Below are 16,576 nucleotides of genomic sequence, written 5' to 3'. Positions count from 1 at the left end.
TCTTTACCAGATGCTACATTAAAGTGATCAACACATTAATGCATCAACAATTATAATACAAAATATTTAAATATATATATGTATATATATATATATGCATATATTTTACCACTTCTATTATTATTGATATGTTCTGTGAATTTCTGTTTTAGCAGTTACCATATCTTTTACTTTATTTATCTGCTTTTATTGTCTTGTGAAGCACTTTGTAACATCTGTTTTGAGAAGTGCCATATAAATAAATTTATTATTTGTATTATTATTATATATATAAATAAATAAATAAATATGTTTATATATATACATATATGTATATGTATATATATATATAAATATATGAATATATATATATATATACATATGTAAATATATGTATATATATATATACATATATTTATATGTATATATATATAAATATTTGTTTATATAATTTCATGTGCATGATAAATATATATGAGAGAGAGAGGACATGATGGAATAAATAAAAAGGATAAAAAGCTCCTGGAGTCAGGAGGGAGATGTTCAGTCCCTCCAGCAGGGGGGGGATGTTCAGTCCCTCCAGCAGGGGGGGATGTTCAGTCCCTCCAGCAGGGGGCGGTAGAGCGACAGGAAGCTGCAGTTCAACCTCACAGAAGAAGAAGAGCAGGCTCAGTTGTTGATGTTTGAGTCGGTGGTCTGAACGGTGAGAGCAACATGAAGCTATTACTAAACTGTGCTTCTGTTTACTGTGAACACAAAGTCAGGCTTCAGTTCGGCATGTGAACAGAACAACTGATGTGTAGAGTTATAGAGTTATAGATTGTAGAGTTATAGAGTTATAGAGTTATAGAGTTATAGAGTTATAGATTGTAGAGTTATAGAGTTATAGAGTTATAGAGTTATAGAGTTGTAGAGTTGTAGAGTTATAGAGTTATAGAGTTATAGAGTTATAGATTGTAGAGTTATAGAGTTATAGAGTTATAGAGTTATAGAGTTGTAGAGTTGTAGAGTTATAGAGTTATAGAGTTATAGAGTTATAGATTGTAGAGTTATAGAGTTATAGAGTTATAGATTGTAGAGTTGTAGAGTTATAGAGTTATAGAGTTATAGATTGTAGAGTTATAGAGTTATAGAGTTATAGATTGTAGAGTTGTAGAGTTATAGAGTTATAGATTGTAGAGTTATAGAGTTATAGAGTTGTAGAGTTATAGAGTTATAGATTGTAGAGTTATAGAGTTATAGAGTTATAGAGTTGTAGAGTTGTAGAGTTATAGAGTTATAGAGTTATAGAGTTATAGATTGTAGAGTTATAGAGTTATAGAGTTATAGAGTTATAGAGTTGTAGAGTTGTAGAGTTATAGAGTTATAGAGTTATAGAGTTATAGATTGTAGAGTTATAGAGTTATAGAGTTATAGATTGTAGAGTTGTAGAGTTATAGAGTTATAGAGTTATAGATTGTAGAGTTATAGAGTTATAGAGTTATAGATTGTAGAGTTGTAGAGTTATAGAGTTATAGATTGTAGAGTTATAGAGTTATAGAGTTGTAGAGTTGTAGAGTTATAGAGTTATAGAGTTATAGAGTTATAGATTGTAGAGTTGTAGAGTTATAGAGTTATAGATTGTAGAGTTATAGAGTTATAGAGTTATAGATTGTAGAGTTGTAGAGTTATAGAGTTATAGAGTTATAGATTGTAGAGTTATAGAGTTATAGAGTTATAGATTGTAGAGTTGTAGAGTTATAGAGTTATAGAGTTATAGATTGTAGAGTTATAGAGTTATAGAGTTATAGAGTTGTAGAGTTGTAGAGTTATAGATTGTAGAGTTGTAGAGTTATAGAGTTATAGAGTTATAGATTGTAGAGTTATAGAGTTATAGAGTTATAGATTGTAGAGTTGTAGAGTTATAGAGTTATAGAGTTATAGATTGTAGAGTTATAGAGTTATAGAGTTATAGAGTTATAGATTGTAGAGTTATAGAGTTATAGAGTTATAGATTGTAGAGTTGTAGAGTTATAGAGTTATAGAGTTATAGATTGTAGAGTTGTAGAGTTATAGAGTTATAGATTGTAGAGTTATAGAGTTATAGATTGTAGAGTTATAGAGTTATAGAGTTATAGATTGTAGAGTTATAGAGTTATAGATTGTAGAGTTATAGAGTTATAGATTGTATAGTTATAGAGTTATAGATTGTAGAGTTATAGATTGTAGAGTTGTAGAGTTATAGAGTTGTAGAGTTGTAGAGTTATAGAGTTATAGATTGTAGAGTTATAGAGTTATAGAGTTATAGATTGTAGAGTTATAGAGTTATAGAGTTATAGATTGTAGAGTTGTAGAGTTATAGAGTTATAGAGTTATAGATTGTAGAGTTATAGAGTTATAGAGTTATAGAGTTATAGATTGTAGAGTTATAGAGTTATAGAGTTATAGAGTTATAGATTGTAGAGTTATAGAGTTATAGAGTTATAGAGTTATAGATTGTAGAGTTATAGAGTTATAGATTGTAGAGTTGTAGAGTTATAGAGTTATAGAGTTATAGATTGTAGAGTTATAGAGTTATAGAGTTATAGATTGTATAGTTATAGAGTTATAGAGTTATAGATTGTAGAGTTATAGAGTTATAGAGTTATAGATTGTAGAGTTGTAGAGTTATAGAGTTATAGATTGTAGAGTTGTAGAGTTATAGAGTTATAGAGTTATAGAGTTATAGAGTTATAGATTGTAGAGTTATAGAGTTATAGAGTTATAGAGTTATAGATTGTAGAGTTATAGATTTATAGAGTTATAGATTGTAGAGTTATAGAGTTATAGAGTTATAGATTGTAGAGTTGTAGAGTTATAGAGTTATAGAGTTATAGATTGTAGAGTTATAGAGTTATAGAGTTGTAGAGTTGTAGAGTTGTAGAGTTATAGAGTTGTAGAGTTGTAGAGTTATAGAGTTATAGATTGTAGAGTTGTAGAGTTATAGAGTTATAGAGTTATAGATTGTAGAGTTATAGAGTTATAGAGTTGTAGAGTTGTAGAGTTATAGAGTTGTAGAGTTGTAGAGTTATAGATTGTAGAGTTGTAGAGTTATAGAGTTATAGAGTTATAGATTGTAGAGTTATAGAGTTGTAGAGTTATAGAGTTATAGAGTTGTAGAGTTGTAGAGTTATAGAGTTATAGATTGTAGAGTTATAGTTATAGAGTTATAGAGTTATAGATTGTAGAGTTATAGAGTTATAGAGTTGTAGAGTTGTAGAGTTGTAGAGTTATAGAGTTATAGATTGTAGAGTTATAGAGTTATAGAGTTATAGAGTTGTAGAGTTGTAGAGTTGTAGAGTTATAGAGTTATAGATTGTAGAGTTGTAGAGTTATAGAGTTATAGAGTTATAGATTGTAGAGTTGTAGAGTTATAGAGTTATAGAGTTATAGATTGTAGAGTTGTAGAGTTATAGAGTTATAGAGTTATAGATTGTAGAGTTGTAGAGTTATAGATTGTAGAGTTGTAGAGTTATAGAGTTATAGATTGTAGAGTTGTAGAGTTATAGAGTTGTAGAGTTGTAGAGTTGTAGAGTTATAGAGTTGTAGAGTTATAAAGTTATAGAGTTATAGATTGTAGAGTTATAGAGTTGTAGAGTTGTAGAGTTGTAGAGTTATAGAGTTATAGAGTTATAGATTGTAGAGTTATAGAGTTATAGATTGTAGAGTTATAGAGTTATAGAGTTATAGAGTTATAGAGTTATAGATTGTAGAGTTATAGAGTTATAGAGTTGTAGAGTTGTAGAGTTATAGAGTTATAGATTGTAGAGTTATAGAGTTATAGAGTTATAGAGTTATAGATTGTAGAGTTGTAGAGTTATAGAGTTATAGATTGTAGAGTTGTAGAGTTATAGAGTTATAGAGTTATAGATTGTAGAGTTGTAGAGTTATAGAGTTATAGAGTTATAGATTGTAGAGTTGTAGAGTTATAGAGTTATAGAGTTATAGATTGTAGAGTTGTAGAGTTATAGAGTTATAGATTGTAGAGTTGTAGAGTTATAGAGTTATAGAGTTATAGATTGTAGAGTTGTAGAGTTATAGAGTTATAGAGTTATAGATTGTAGAGTTGTAGAGTTATAGAGTTGTAGAGTTGTAGAGTTGTAGAGTTATAGAGTTGTAGAGTTGTAGAGTTATAGAGTTATAGAGTTATAGATTGTAGAGTTATAGTTATAGAGTTATAGATTGTAGAGTTATAGAGTTATAGAGTTGTAGAGTTGTAGAGTTGTAGAGTTATAGAGTTATAGATTGTAGAGTTATAGAGTTATAGAGTTGTAGAGTTGTAGAGTTATAGAGTTATAGATTGTAGAGTTGTAGAGTTATAGAGTTATAGAGTTATAGATTGTAGAGTTGTAGAGTTATAGAGTTATAGAGTTATAGAGTTATAGATTGTAGAGTTGTAGAGTTATAGAGTTATAGATTGTAGAGTTGTAGAGTTATAGATTGTAGAGTTATAGAGTTATAGAGTTATAGATTGTAGAGTTGTAGAGTTATAGAGTTGTAGAGTTGTAGAGTTTTAGAGTTATAGAGTTATAGAGTTATAGATTGTAGAGTTATAGAGTTGTAGAGTTGTAGAGTTATAGAGTTATAGATTGTAGAGTTATAGTTATAGAGTTATAGAGTTATAGATTGTAGAGTTATAGAGTTATAGAGTTGTAGAGTTGTAGAGTTATAGAGTTATAGAGTTATAGATTGTAGAGTTATAGAGTTATAGAGTTATAGAGTTATAGATTGTAGAGTTATAGAGTTGTAGAGTTGTAGAGTTGTAGAGTTATAGAGTTATAGATTTATAGATTGTAGAGTTGTAGAGTTATAGAGTTATAGAGTTATAGATTGTAGAGTTGTAGAGTTATAGAGTTGTAGAGTTGTAGAGTTGTAGAGTTATAGAGTTGTAGAGTTGTAGAGTTATAGAGTTATAGAGTTATAGATTGTAGAGTTATAGTTATAGAGTTATAGATTGTAGAGTTATAGAGTTATAGAGTTGTAGAGTTGTAGAGTTGTAGAGTTGTAGAGTTATAGAGTTATAGATTGTAGAGTTATAGAGTTATAGAGTTGTAGAGTTGTAGAGTTATAGAGTTATAGATTGTAGAGTTGTAGAGTTATAGAGTTATAGAGTTATAGATTGTAGAGTTGTAGAGTTATAGAGTTATAGAGTTATAGATTGTAGAGTTGTAGAGTTATAGAGTTATAGATTGTAGAGTTGTAGAGTTATAGATTGTAGAGTTATAGAGTTATAGAGTTATAGATTGTAGAGTTGTAGAGTTATAGAGTTGTAGAGTTGTAGAGTTGTAGAGTTATAGAGTTATAGAGTTATAGATTGTAGAGTTATAGAGTTGTAGAGTTGTAGAGTTATAGAGTTATAGATTGTAGAGTTATAGTTATAGAGTTATAGAGTTATAGATTGTAGAGTTATAGAGTTATAGAGTTGTAGAGTTGTAGAGTTATAGAGTTATAGAGTTATAGATTGTAGAGTTATAGAGTTATAGAGTTATAGAGTTATAGATTGTAGAGTTATAGAGTTGTAGAGTTGTAGAGTTGTAGAGTTATAGAGTTATAGATTTATAGATTGTAGAGTTGTAGAGTTATAGAGTTATAGAGTTATAGAGTTATAGAGTTATAGATTGTAGAGTTGTAGAGTTGTAGAGTTATAGAGTTATAGATTGTAGAGTTGTAGAGTTATAGAGTTATAGATTGTAGAGTTGTAGAGTTATAGAGTTATAGAGTTATAGATTGTAGAGTTGTAGAGTTATAGAGTTATAGAGTTATAGATTGTAGAGTTGTAGAGTTATAGAGTTATAGATTGTAGAGTTGTAGAGTTATAGAGTTATAGAGTTATAGATTGTAGAGTTGTAGAGTTATAGAGTTATAGAGTTATAGATTGTAGAGTTATAGTTATAGAGTTATAGAGTTGTAGAGTTGTAGAGTTGTAGAGTTATAGAGTTATAGATTGTAGAGTTATAGAGTTATAGAGTTATAGAGTTGTAGAGTTATAGAGTTATAGATTGTAGAGTTGTAGAGTTATAGATTGTAGAGTTGTAGAGTTATAGAGTTATAGAGTTATAGATTGTAGAGTTGTAGAGTTATAGAGTTGTAGAGTTGTAGAGTTGTAGAGTTGTAGAGTTGTAGAGTTATAGAGTTGTAGAGTTATAGAGTTATAGAGTTATAGATTGTAGAGTTATAGAGTTGTAGAGTTGTAGAGTTGTAGAGTTATAGAGTTATAGATTGTAGAGTTATAGTTATAGAGTTATAGATTGTAGAGTTATAGAGTTATAGAGTTGTAGAGTTGTAGAGTTATAGAGTTATAGATTGTAGAGTTATAGAGTTGTAGAGTTGTAGAGTTGTAGAGTTATAGAGTTATAGAGTTATAGATTGTAGAGTTATAGTTATAGAGTTGTAGAGTTGTAGAGTTATAGAGTTATAGAGTTATAGATTGTAGAGTTATAGTTATAGAGTTATAGATTGTAGAGTTATAGAGTTATAGAGTTGTAGAGTTATAGAGTTATAGAGTTATAGATTGTAGAGTTATAGAGTTATAAAGTTGTAGAGTTGTAGAGTTGTAGAGTTATAGAGTTATATAGTTATAGATTTATAGATTGTAGAGTTGTAGAGTTATAGAGTTATAGAGTTATAGATTGTAGAGTTGTAGAGTTATAGAGTTATAGATTGTAGAGTTGTAGAGTTATAGAGTTATAGAGTTATAGATTGTAGAGTTGTAGAGTTATAGAGTTATAGAGTTATAGATTGTAGAGTTGTAGAGTTATAGAGTTGTAGAGTTGTAGAGTTGTAGAGTTATAGAGTTGTAGAGTTGTAGAGTTATAGAGTTATAGAGTTATAGATTGTAGAGTTATAGTTATAGAGTTATAGATTGTAGAGTTATAGAGTTATAGAGTTGTAGAGTTGTAGAGTTGTAGAGTTATAGAGTTATAGATTGTAGAGTTATAGAGTTATAGAGTTGTAGAGTTGTAGAGTTATAGAGTTATAGATTGTAGAGTTGTAGAGTTATAGAGTTATAGAGTTATAGATTGTAGAGTTGTAGAGTTATAGAGTTATAGAGTTATAGATTGTAGAGTTGTAGAGTTATAGAGTTATAGATTGTAGAGTTGTAGAGTTATAGATTGTAGAGTTATAGAGTTATAGAGTTATAGATTGTAGAGTTGTAGAGTTATAGAGTTGTAGAGTTGTAGAGTTGTAGAGTTATAGAGTTATAGAGTTATAGATTGTAGAGTTATAGAGTTGTAGAGTTGTAGAGTTATAGAGTTATAGATTGTAGAGTTATAGTTATAGAGTTATAGAGTTATAGATTGTAGAGTTATAGAGTTATAGAGTTGTAGAGTTGTAGAGTTATAGAGTTATAGATTGTAGAGTTATAGAGTTATAGAGTTATAGAGTTATAGATTGTAGAGTTATAGAGTTGTAGAGTTGTAGAGTTATAGAGTTATAGATTTATAGATTGTAGAGTTGTAGAGTTATAGAGTTATAGATTGTAGAGTTGTAGAGTTGTAGAGTTATAGAGTTATAGATTGTAGAGTTGTAGAATTATAGAGTTATAGATTGTAGAGTTGTAGAGTTATAGAGTTATAGAGTTATAGATTGTAGAGTTGTAGAGTTATAGAGTTATAGAGTTATAGATTGTAGAGTTGTAGAGTTATAGAGTTATAGATTGTAGAGTTGTAGAGTTATAGAGTTATAGAGTTATAGATTGTAGAGTTGTAGAGTTATAGAGTTATAGAGTTATAGATTGTAGAGTTATAGTTATAGAGTTATAGAGTTATAGAGTTGTAGAGTTGTAGAGTTGTAGAGTTATAGAGTTATAGATTGTAGAGTTATAGAGTTATAGAGTTGTAGAGTTGTAGAGTTATAGAGTTATAGATTGTAGAGTTATAGAGTTATAGATTGTAGAGTTATAGAGTTATAGAGTTGTAGAGTTATAGAGTTATAGAGTTGTAGAGTTATAGAGTTATAGAGTTATAGATTGTAGAGTTATAGAGTTATAAAGTTGTAGAGTTGTAGAGTTGTAGAGTTATAGAGTTATATAGTTATAGATTTATAGATTGTAGAGTTGTAGAGTTATAGAGTTATAGAGTTATAGATTGTAGAGTTGTAGAGTTATAGAGTTATAGATTGTAGAGTTGTAGAGTTATAGAGTTATAGAGTTATAGATTGTAGAGTTGTAGAGTTATAGAGTTATAGAGTTATAGATTGTAGAGTTGTAGAGTTATAGAGTTGTAGAGTTGTAGAGTTGTAGAGTTATAGAGTTGTAGAGTTGTAGAGTTATAGAGTTATAGAGTTATAGATTGTAGAGTTATAGTTATAGAGTTATAGATTGTAGAGTTATAGAGTTATAGAGTTGTAGAGTTGTAGAGTTGTAGAGTTATAGAGTTATAGATTGTAGAGTTATAGAGTTATAGAGTTGTAGAGTTGTAGAGTTATAGAGTTATAGATTGTAGAGTTGTAGAGTTATAGAGTTATAGAGTTATAGATTGTAGAGTTGTAGAGTTATAGAGTTATAGAGTTATAGATTGTAGAGTTGTAGAGTTATAGAGTTATAGATTGTAGAGTTGTAGAGTTATAGATTGTAGAGTTATAGAGTTATAGAGTTATAGATTGTAGAGTTGTAGAGTTATAGAGTTGTAGAGTTGTAGAGTTGTAGAGTTATAGAGTTATAGAGTTATAGATTGTAGAGTTATAGAGTTGTAGAGTTGTAGAGTTATAGAGTTATAGATTGTAGAGTTATAGTTATAGAGTTATAGAGTTATAGATTGTAGAGTTATAGAGTTATAGAGTTGTAGAGTTGTAGAGTTATAGAGTTATAGAGTTATAGATTGTAGAGTTATAGAGTTATAGAGTTATAGAGTTATAGAGTTATAGATTGTAGAGTTGTAGAGTTGTAGAGTTATAGAGTTATAGATTGTAGAGTTGTAGAGTTATAGAGTTATAGATTGTAGAGTTGTAGAGTTATAGAGTTATAGAGTTATAGATTGTAGAGTTGTAGAGTTATAGAGTTATAGAGTTATAGATTGTAGAGTTGTAGAGTTATAGAGTTATAGATTGTAGAGTTGTAGAGTTATAGAGTTATAGAGTTATAGATTGTAGAGTTGTAGAGTTATAGAGTTATAGAGTTATAGATTGTAGAGTTATAGTTATAGAGTTATAGAGTTATAGAGTTGTAGAGTTGTAGAGTTATAGAGTTATAGATTGTAGAGTTATAGAGTTATAGAGTTGTAGAGTTGTAGAGTTATAGAGTTATAGATTGTAGAGTTGTAGAGTTATAGATTGTAGAGTTGTAGAGTTATAGAGTTATAGAGTTATAGATTGTAGAGTTGTAGAGTTATAGAGTTGTAGAGTTGTAGAGTTGTAGAGTTATAGAGTTGTAGAGTTATAGAGTTATAGAGTTATAGATTGTAGAGTTATAGAGTTGTAGAGTTGTAGAGTTGTAGAGTTATAGAGTTATAGAGTTATAGATTGTAGAGTTATAGTTATAGAGTTATAGATTGTAGAGTTATAGAGTTATAGAGTTGTAGAGTTGTAGAGTTATAGAGTTATAGATTGTAGAGTTATAGAGTTGTAGAGTTGTAGAGTTGTAGAGTTATAGAGTTATAGAGTTATAGATTGTAGAGTTATAGTTATAGAGTTGTAGAGTTGTAGAGTTATAGAGTTATAGAGTTATAGATTGTAGAGTTATAGTTATAGAGTTATAGATTGTAGAGTTATAGAGTTATAGAGTTGTAGAGTTATAGAGTTATAGAGTTATAGATTGTAGAGTTATAGAGTTATAAAGTTGTAGAGTTGTAGAGTTGTAGAGTTATAGAGTTATATAGTTATAGATTTATAGATTGTAGAGTTGTAGAGTTATAGAGTTATAGAGTTATAGATTGTAGAGTTGTAGAGTTATAGAGTTATAGAGTTATAGATTGTATAGTTCTGCTGTGTTGGAGTTCCTCATCAGCTCCAGCTGGAGACTCACTTCTCTTCATGGTGAACATGGAGAGAGAGGAATACTCTACATGTATAATGTATTTTATATATTGTGTATATAGTGTATATTGTATTTGTGTTTCAGATGCATCAGTGGGATCTGTCTCCGTTCTCAGTGAGTCCAGCTGCCAGCCTGCTGGCCAGATGTGTCTCCAGAGAGGTCGTGTCTCAGGTCAGAGGTCAAATCCTTCCATTCAGTCACTCATAGAAACAACTTCATGTTATTAAACTCACCTCTCTGCTGAAGCATCATAACACAGTCCAACACATCTGGATTCATCTGGATTCATCTGCACAAATAAAACTAATTATTATAACAATACACAAATATATACAGTATGTTCTAACCCAGCGGTCAGCGACCTGCTGCTCCGGAGACACATTCAGCTCTTCAGCTCTAAAAAATGATTGACAAATGACATTTTCATTTGTCATTTTTGTATATCTAAGGTACGACGGAGTATTAGGGCCAAATTGAGGGAAAAAAATAAATCTGAGATTTAGAGAATAAAGTCATAATATTATAAAGTAGTCATTTTACGTGTTATTTTCTTTTTTTCTCGTAAAGTTGTGACTTTATTCTGTAAATCTCTGTAAACTTTTTTTCCCCTCAATGTGCCCTGATACTCCGTCGTACATTCGCACCATACACTTCCACACAACACACGCATTTGTCTTTTTTATATATATTTATTGTTATTGTTGTTATAATATATATTTTGTTCTAATTGTTTGTTATCACTTTTATGTAGTCATATTATTTCTTTACATTAATCTTGTCTCTCAGTGGAAGCTTCAGATCAGCCCAGTGGTTGTTCTGCCTCTCATGCTCCGTATATTATTCATGTTATTCATGTTAACTTATGTTGTGTAGTCTTAATAAATAAATAACCCAACCCTGCATTAGACTTCCAGCAGACTATGAGCTGTGGAATGTTTGAATTGTATTGTTTATCTGTAGATAGTAGAGGTTACTAAGCCGTGGTCCAACAGAACCAACGGTGTTAATAATGAATGTTCTATCCGTCTTCTTCAGGAGGAATTAGACTCCGCCTCCTCCAGGCTGAGCCCCGCCTTCTCCTCTCACCTGCACGAGGCTGAACAGCGAATCAGAACGCGGAGACAGCTGGACCAGGTACGCACTCAGTGTGACGTCACTTCCTGTTTTATCAGAGCGCCTACTGCTGAGTAGTCTGGATTCATTCTACATTAATAACGATGATAAGATCTCAGCCACACATCACTACGTACACACCGCTCTGCAGTGAGCTGACATCTCCACATACACGGGAATAGGAAAGAGAATCAAACCAGTAGAATCGTTTACTGGAGTTTGAATTATTCTGTGTTTACGTCGATGAACTGAACTTTAATATAAAGGTTATGCAGATGATTTCTCTTCCTGAAGAACACCTGGATCTGATTCTCTGATTAGAGATATAGATATATATGTCATGTTAAAGTGTTGGATGTTGGTTTGTTGGTGCAGCTGCAGCTGGAGGTGGAGCTGCTGAAGATGGAGAAGGAGAGCGCCGACGTCACGCACACATTCTACCTCAGTGAGTCTTTAAACGCTAAAACTGGTGTTCAGACACCAACAGTGAAGAACAAGAGATCAGCTGAGTGTCAGCAGATTGAACCAGAAACCAACAATGAAGAACTAGAGATCAGCTGAGTGTCAGCAGGTTGAACTGGACTTTAAACTAAACACATTTAAACAGATGTTTGTTCTGCTGCTGATGTTTTAAACACATTTAAACAGATGTTTGTTCTGCTGCTGATGTTTTAAACACATTTAAACAGATGTTTGTTCTGCTGCTGATGTTTTAAAGCTCATCAGCAGCTAGAAACCAGAAACAAACAGTCTGAAGTGTAAATGATGAAGGAAGTGTGTGATTAAAGAATGTGCTCTCTGGTCTACTGCAGCTCGGAGGTTCCAGGTGTTGCAGATGTTCTGCGGTCACCTGCAGGACCTCCTGAAGGACCAGAACAGTCTGAGGCAGAGACTGATGAGACCGCTGGGTCGCACCAACCTGCCCGTCCAGGCTCACCTGCACAGGTAACGTCCCGTCTCTCATCACAGAGAGAACTGATCCTGGTCAGGGTCCAGGTCTAGACCCGGTCAGGGTCCAGGTCTATACCCGGTCGGGGTCCAGGTCTGTAGCTGCTCTAGTGGAACTGGGAGGAGACCAGGATGTTTGAGTTGTCCTCCATGTTTCAGGTTTGTGGTGGATCTGGTGAAGATGCTGCTGGACTTCATCGAGACTCTGGAGGAGAAGCTGAACTCGGTCCGCTGCAGTCCCGCCGCCAGAGACCGCCTCGCTCAGCTGGTCAGTCACATGACATCACTGTCGACTAACTCGCCACTCGTGGTCATGTTTCACGCTAAGGATGCTCATTTTAAAATAACTTTACGAGAATAAAGTCATAATATCATAAAGTAGTATTTTTACATGTTATTTTCTTTTTTTCTCGTAAAGTTGTGATTTTATTCTCGTAATATTACGACTTTTTTTTCTCCTGAAGAAGTAAAAGTCTCCAGCGCACATGTAGTTTAGTTTAGCAGGTTGTCAGCTGTATGTCTGCCGGAGGAACTTTAGCGAGTGTCCAACAAACAGTGTGTGTGTTTGTGCTGCGTTAGCAGCTCTAGTGTTGCCGGAGGCTTCGTGCTCGCCGCCGCCGCCGCCACATGTAGTCTGAGTAACTTTAGAGAGTTTCCAACAGACTGTGCGTGTTGGTTGGTGGTGAGTGTGAGGTTGGCGGTGGCGTTCTTTTTTTTTTTTTTAAAGTTATTTTTTTGGGGGCATTTTCCATTTTTATTGAGGACAGTGGAGAGAGTCTTGAAAGGGGGGAGAGAGAGAGTGGATGCGGAAAGGGCCACAGGCCGGATTCGAACCCGGGCCGCCGCGGTCAGGACCAAGCCTTAATACATGGACACCCGCTCTACCAACTGAGCTAACCCAGGCGCCCGGCGGTGGCGTTCTAGCTGTGATCGTAGGTGTAGCAGTGTGTGTACAGTTTATTTGTCGGTGAATAAATGCTACGAAACTACAACTCCTCCGCTACGCTCAAGCGAGCTGGAGAGACCGGAGCCGACTTCCTGTTTCCTGCAGCTCCGGCTCCGCCTCTTAAGGTGGGCTGTTAAAGTGGACCAGCTTTTCTCCTTAAAGAGACGAGCTGCTCCTCTGAGCCGCTCAGCTTTGAGTTCATTATTATCATTTCTTTTAAGCATTTTAACCGATAGCGTTAATCAGTTAAAATGCTTAATGTTGATTAAACGGTTAATTATGAACATCCCTATTTCATACCATGCCGTTAACCCTTCGGTCTCTGTCTCTCTGTACCAGAACTCCTCTCTGGCCCAGTTACTGGCTCATGTGGCCGAGGTGGAGAGTTTGTCCAGCCAGGTTCTCCAGAGGAAGGAAGTCCACAGCAGCAAGCAGAGTGACAGCTCCGCATGATGACCTTCCTCCTCTTCCTCCTCCTCCTCCTCCTCCTCCTCTCTCCTCCTCCTCTCTCCTCTCTCCTCCTCCTCCTCCTCTTCCTCTTTCACCTCCTCCTCCTCCTCCTCCTCCTCCTCCTCCTCTTCCTCTTCCACCTCCTCCTCCTCTCTCCTCCTCCTCCTCCTCTCTCCTCTCTCCTCTCTCCTCCTCCTCCTCTTCCTCTTTCACCTCCTCCTCTTCCTCCTCCTCCTCCTCCTCTTCCTCTTCCACCTCCTCCTCCTCTCTCCTCCTCCTCCTCCTCTTCCTCTTCCACCTCCTCCTCCTCTCTCCTCCTCCTCCTCCTCTCTCCTCTCTCCTCTCTCCTCTCTCCTCCTCCTCCTCCTCTTCCTCTTTCACCTCCTCCTCCTCCTCCTCTTCCTCTTCCACCTCCTCCTCCTCTCTCCTCCTCCTCCTCCTCTCTCCTCTCTCCTCTCTCCTCCTCCTCCTCCTCTTCCTCTTTCACCTCCTCCTCTTCCTCCTCCTCCTCCTCCTCCTCTCTCCTCCTCCTCCTCCTCTCTCCTCTCTCCTCTCTCCTCCTCCTCCTCCTCTTCCTCTTTCACCTCCTCCTCTTCCACCTCCTCCTCCTCTCTCCTCCTCCTCCTCCTCTTCCTCTTCCACCTCCTCCTCCTCTCTCCTCCTCCTCCTCCTCGTCCTCCTGCTGGACGGACAAACACACAGAAATCTCTACATGGACTCTGTTTGTTATTATTGTTATTATTATGTCAAATATTAAAGACTTGATTTTAGTTTTTTGTAATAAAATCTGATTTTGGTAGAAGCGTTGTGTCTCCAGCTGTTTTATTATAAAGCTCTGCTGTCTGAAAACCAAACTACAGTTACAAACCAACCGATCTGGATTCATGTGAACTGTTTGTAAATCTGAGTTAACTGAAGGTGAATGAAGGTTTTCACATCCCGCCCCTTTTACATGATTCAGTCACATCTGGAGTGTCTAACATCTGGCCGCTAGTGTTATAATTTAACCTGCTGTCATTTAGTGATGTTCCTAACTTACACCTTTTCTATATACACTCACCGGCCACTTTATTAGGTACACCTTGCTAGTACCGGGTGGTATCCACTTTATTAGGTACACCTTGCTAGTACCGGGTGGTATCCACTTTATTAGGTACACCTTGCTAGTACCGGGTGGTCTTCATCTGCTTCCAGGTTGGACGTGTTGTGCGTTCAGAGATGGTATTCTGCATACCTTGGTTGTAACGAGTGGTTATTTGAGTTACTGTTGCCTTTCTATCATCTCCAACCACTCTGCCCATTCTCCTCTGACCTCTGACATCAACAAGGCATTTCCGTCCACACAACCCCCGCTCACTGGATCTGTTCTCTTGTTGGGACCATTCTCTGTAAACCCTAGAGATGGTTGTGGTGAAAATCCCAGTAGATCAGCAGTTTAATACTCAGACCAGCCCGTCTGGCACCAACAACCATGCCACGTTCAAAGTCACTTAAATCCCCTTTCTTCCCCATTCTGATGCTCGGTTTGACCTTCAGCAAGTCGTCTTCACCACGTCTAGATGACGTAATGCATTGAGCTGCTGCCATGTGATTGGCTGATTAGCTATTTGTGTTAACAAGCAATTGAACAGGTGTGCCTAATAAAGTGGCCGGTGAGTGTATATGACAGACGCCTACACCTGTCCACTACACTGGTTAATAACACACTGAGTTTCAGTTAGCTCTTTAACACAGATAACTGTGTTTTTATGTGAACATTTAAAAGTGGTGTAACATTGTCAATCACAACTGAATATGTTTCTGGTCAGAAAACTGAAATGTGTTGTATTGAGCTCAGCTCCTGGTGGTTTACAGCGTCTGTAGTCGGTTACAACCTGCAGGCACTGAAACTCTGAACTCCATTCAGACATGTGATAGATTAGAAAGATGCTGCTACGTTAATGGAAAACAAATCACCTGTAAAAAACAACACTAAGAGCTTTTCTGAATCGGTGGCACCTTCTCTTGAATTCAGCATCCGCCACACCATCGTTCCTCCATGATGTTCGGTACCTTTTACAATCTATAGACACTGAAACACTGAACTCCACTCACACACTGCACTGTTATAGAAGGACTGCTGCTTTACTGGACAAACTGTAAATCATCAATGTCAATATGAGCAGCATCTCTGAAGAAGTGAGAGCTGCTCTTTAATTCGGCATATACTCAGTCCATCAAAGAGAAATAATGATGTTATTATCAGCATGACAACAACCTCTACACCTGTTTACAGGTAGATGTAACGCTAGCTAGCTACAGCTGAGAAGATCTGCTAGACAGCATATTCAACTATCCAGACGTAACAATGTCAATTACTGCTCTTACCATACCAAACTAAAGCACATGTTCACCATCACGTGTTCATCATCACGTGTTCATCATCACATGTTCACCATCACGTGTTCACCATCACGTGTTCATCATCACGTGTTCACCATCACGTGTTCACCATCACGTGTTCATCATCACGTGTTCATCATCACGTGTTCATCATCACGTGTTCACCATCACGTGTTCACCATCACGTGTTCACCATCACGTGTTCACCATCACGTGTTCACCATCACGTGTTCACCATCACGTGTTCACCATCACGTGTTCATCATCACGTGTTCACCATCACGTGTTCACCATCACGTGTTCATCATCACGTGTTCATCATCACGTGTTCACCATCACGTGTTCACCATCACGTGTTCATCATCACGTGTTCACCATCACGTGTTCATCATCACGTGTTCACCATCACGTGTTCACCATCACGTGTTCATCATCACGTGTTCACCATCACGTGTTCATCATCACGTGTTCACCATCACGTGTTCATCATCACGTGTTCACCATCACGTGTTCACCATCACGTGTTCATCATCACGTGTTCACCATCACGTGTTCATCATCACGTGTTCACCATCACGTGTTCACCATCACGTGTTCACCATCACGTGTTCACCATCACGTGTTCACCATCACGTGTTCATCATCACGTGTTCACCATCACGTGTTCACCATCACGTGTTCATCATCACGTGTTCACCATCACGTGTTCACCATCACGTGTTCATCATCACGTGTTCACCATCACGTGTTCACCATCACGTGTTCTG

At 35.3% G+C, this 16,576-nt stretch overlaps 1 protein-coding gene across 2 annotated transcripts; it reads left to right on the top strand.

The window, feature by feature from the left end:
* Window positions 1-532: 532 nt before the first annotated feature.
* On the top strand, window positions 533-13,559 carry haus2 (HAUS augmin like complex subunit 2). 2 transcript variants are annotated; one of them, XM_037762996.1, is made up of 7 exons: window positions 533-682; window positions 10,055-10,141; window positions 11,006-11,104; window positions 11,459-11,528; window positions 11,896-12,028; window positions 12,191-12,299; window positions 13,317-13,558. In XM_037762996.1, exons 2-7 carry the CDS (start codon window positions 10,055-10,057, stop codon window positions 13,428-13,430), a joined length of 612 nt encoding a protein of 203 aa, XP_037618924.1. In that variant the 5' UTR covers window positions 533-682; the 3' UTR covers window positions 13,431-13,558. The 2 variants fall into 2 exon arrangements, with proteins under 2 accessions (XP_037618924.1, XP_037618923.1); XM_037762995.1 differs by having other exon boundaries at window positions 560-738; window positions 13,317-13,559.
* Window positions 13,560-16,576: the final 3,017 nt, after the last annotated feature.

Source organism: Sebastes umbrosus, unplaced genomic scaffold (assembly GCF_015220745.1).
Source record: "Sebastes umbrosus isolate fSebUmb1 unplaced genomic scaffold, fSebUmb1.pri scaffold_129_arrow_ctg1, whole genome shotgun sequence".
NCBI lineage: Eukaryota > Metazoa > Chordata > Actinopteri > Perciformes > Sebastidae > Sebastes > Sebastes umbrosus.
Note: the sequence above shows the minus strand (reverse complement) of the source record. Positions and strands in the feature narration are given on the sequence as shown.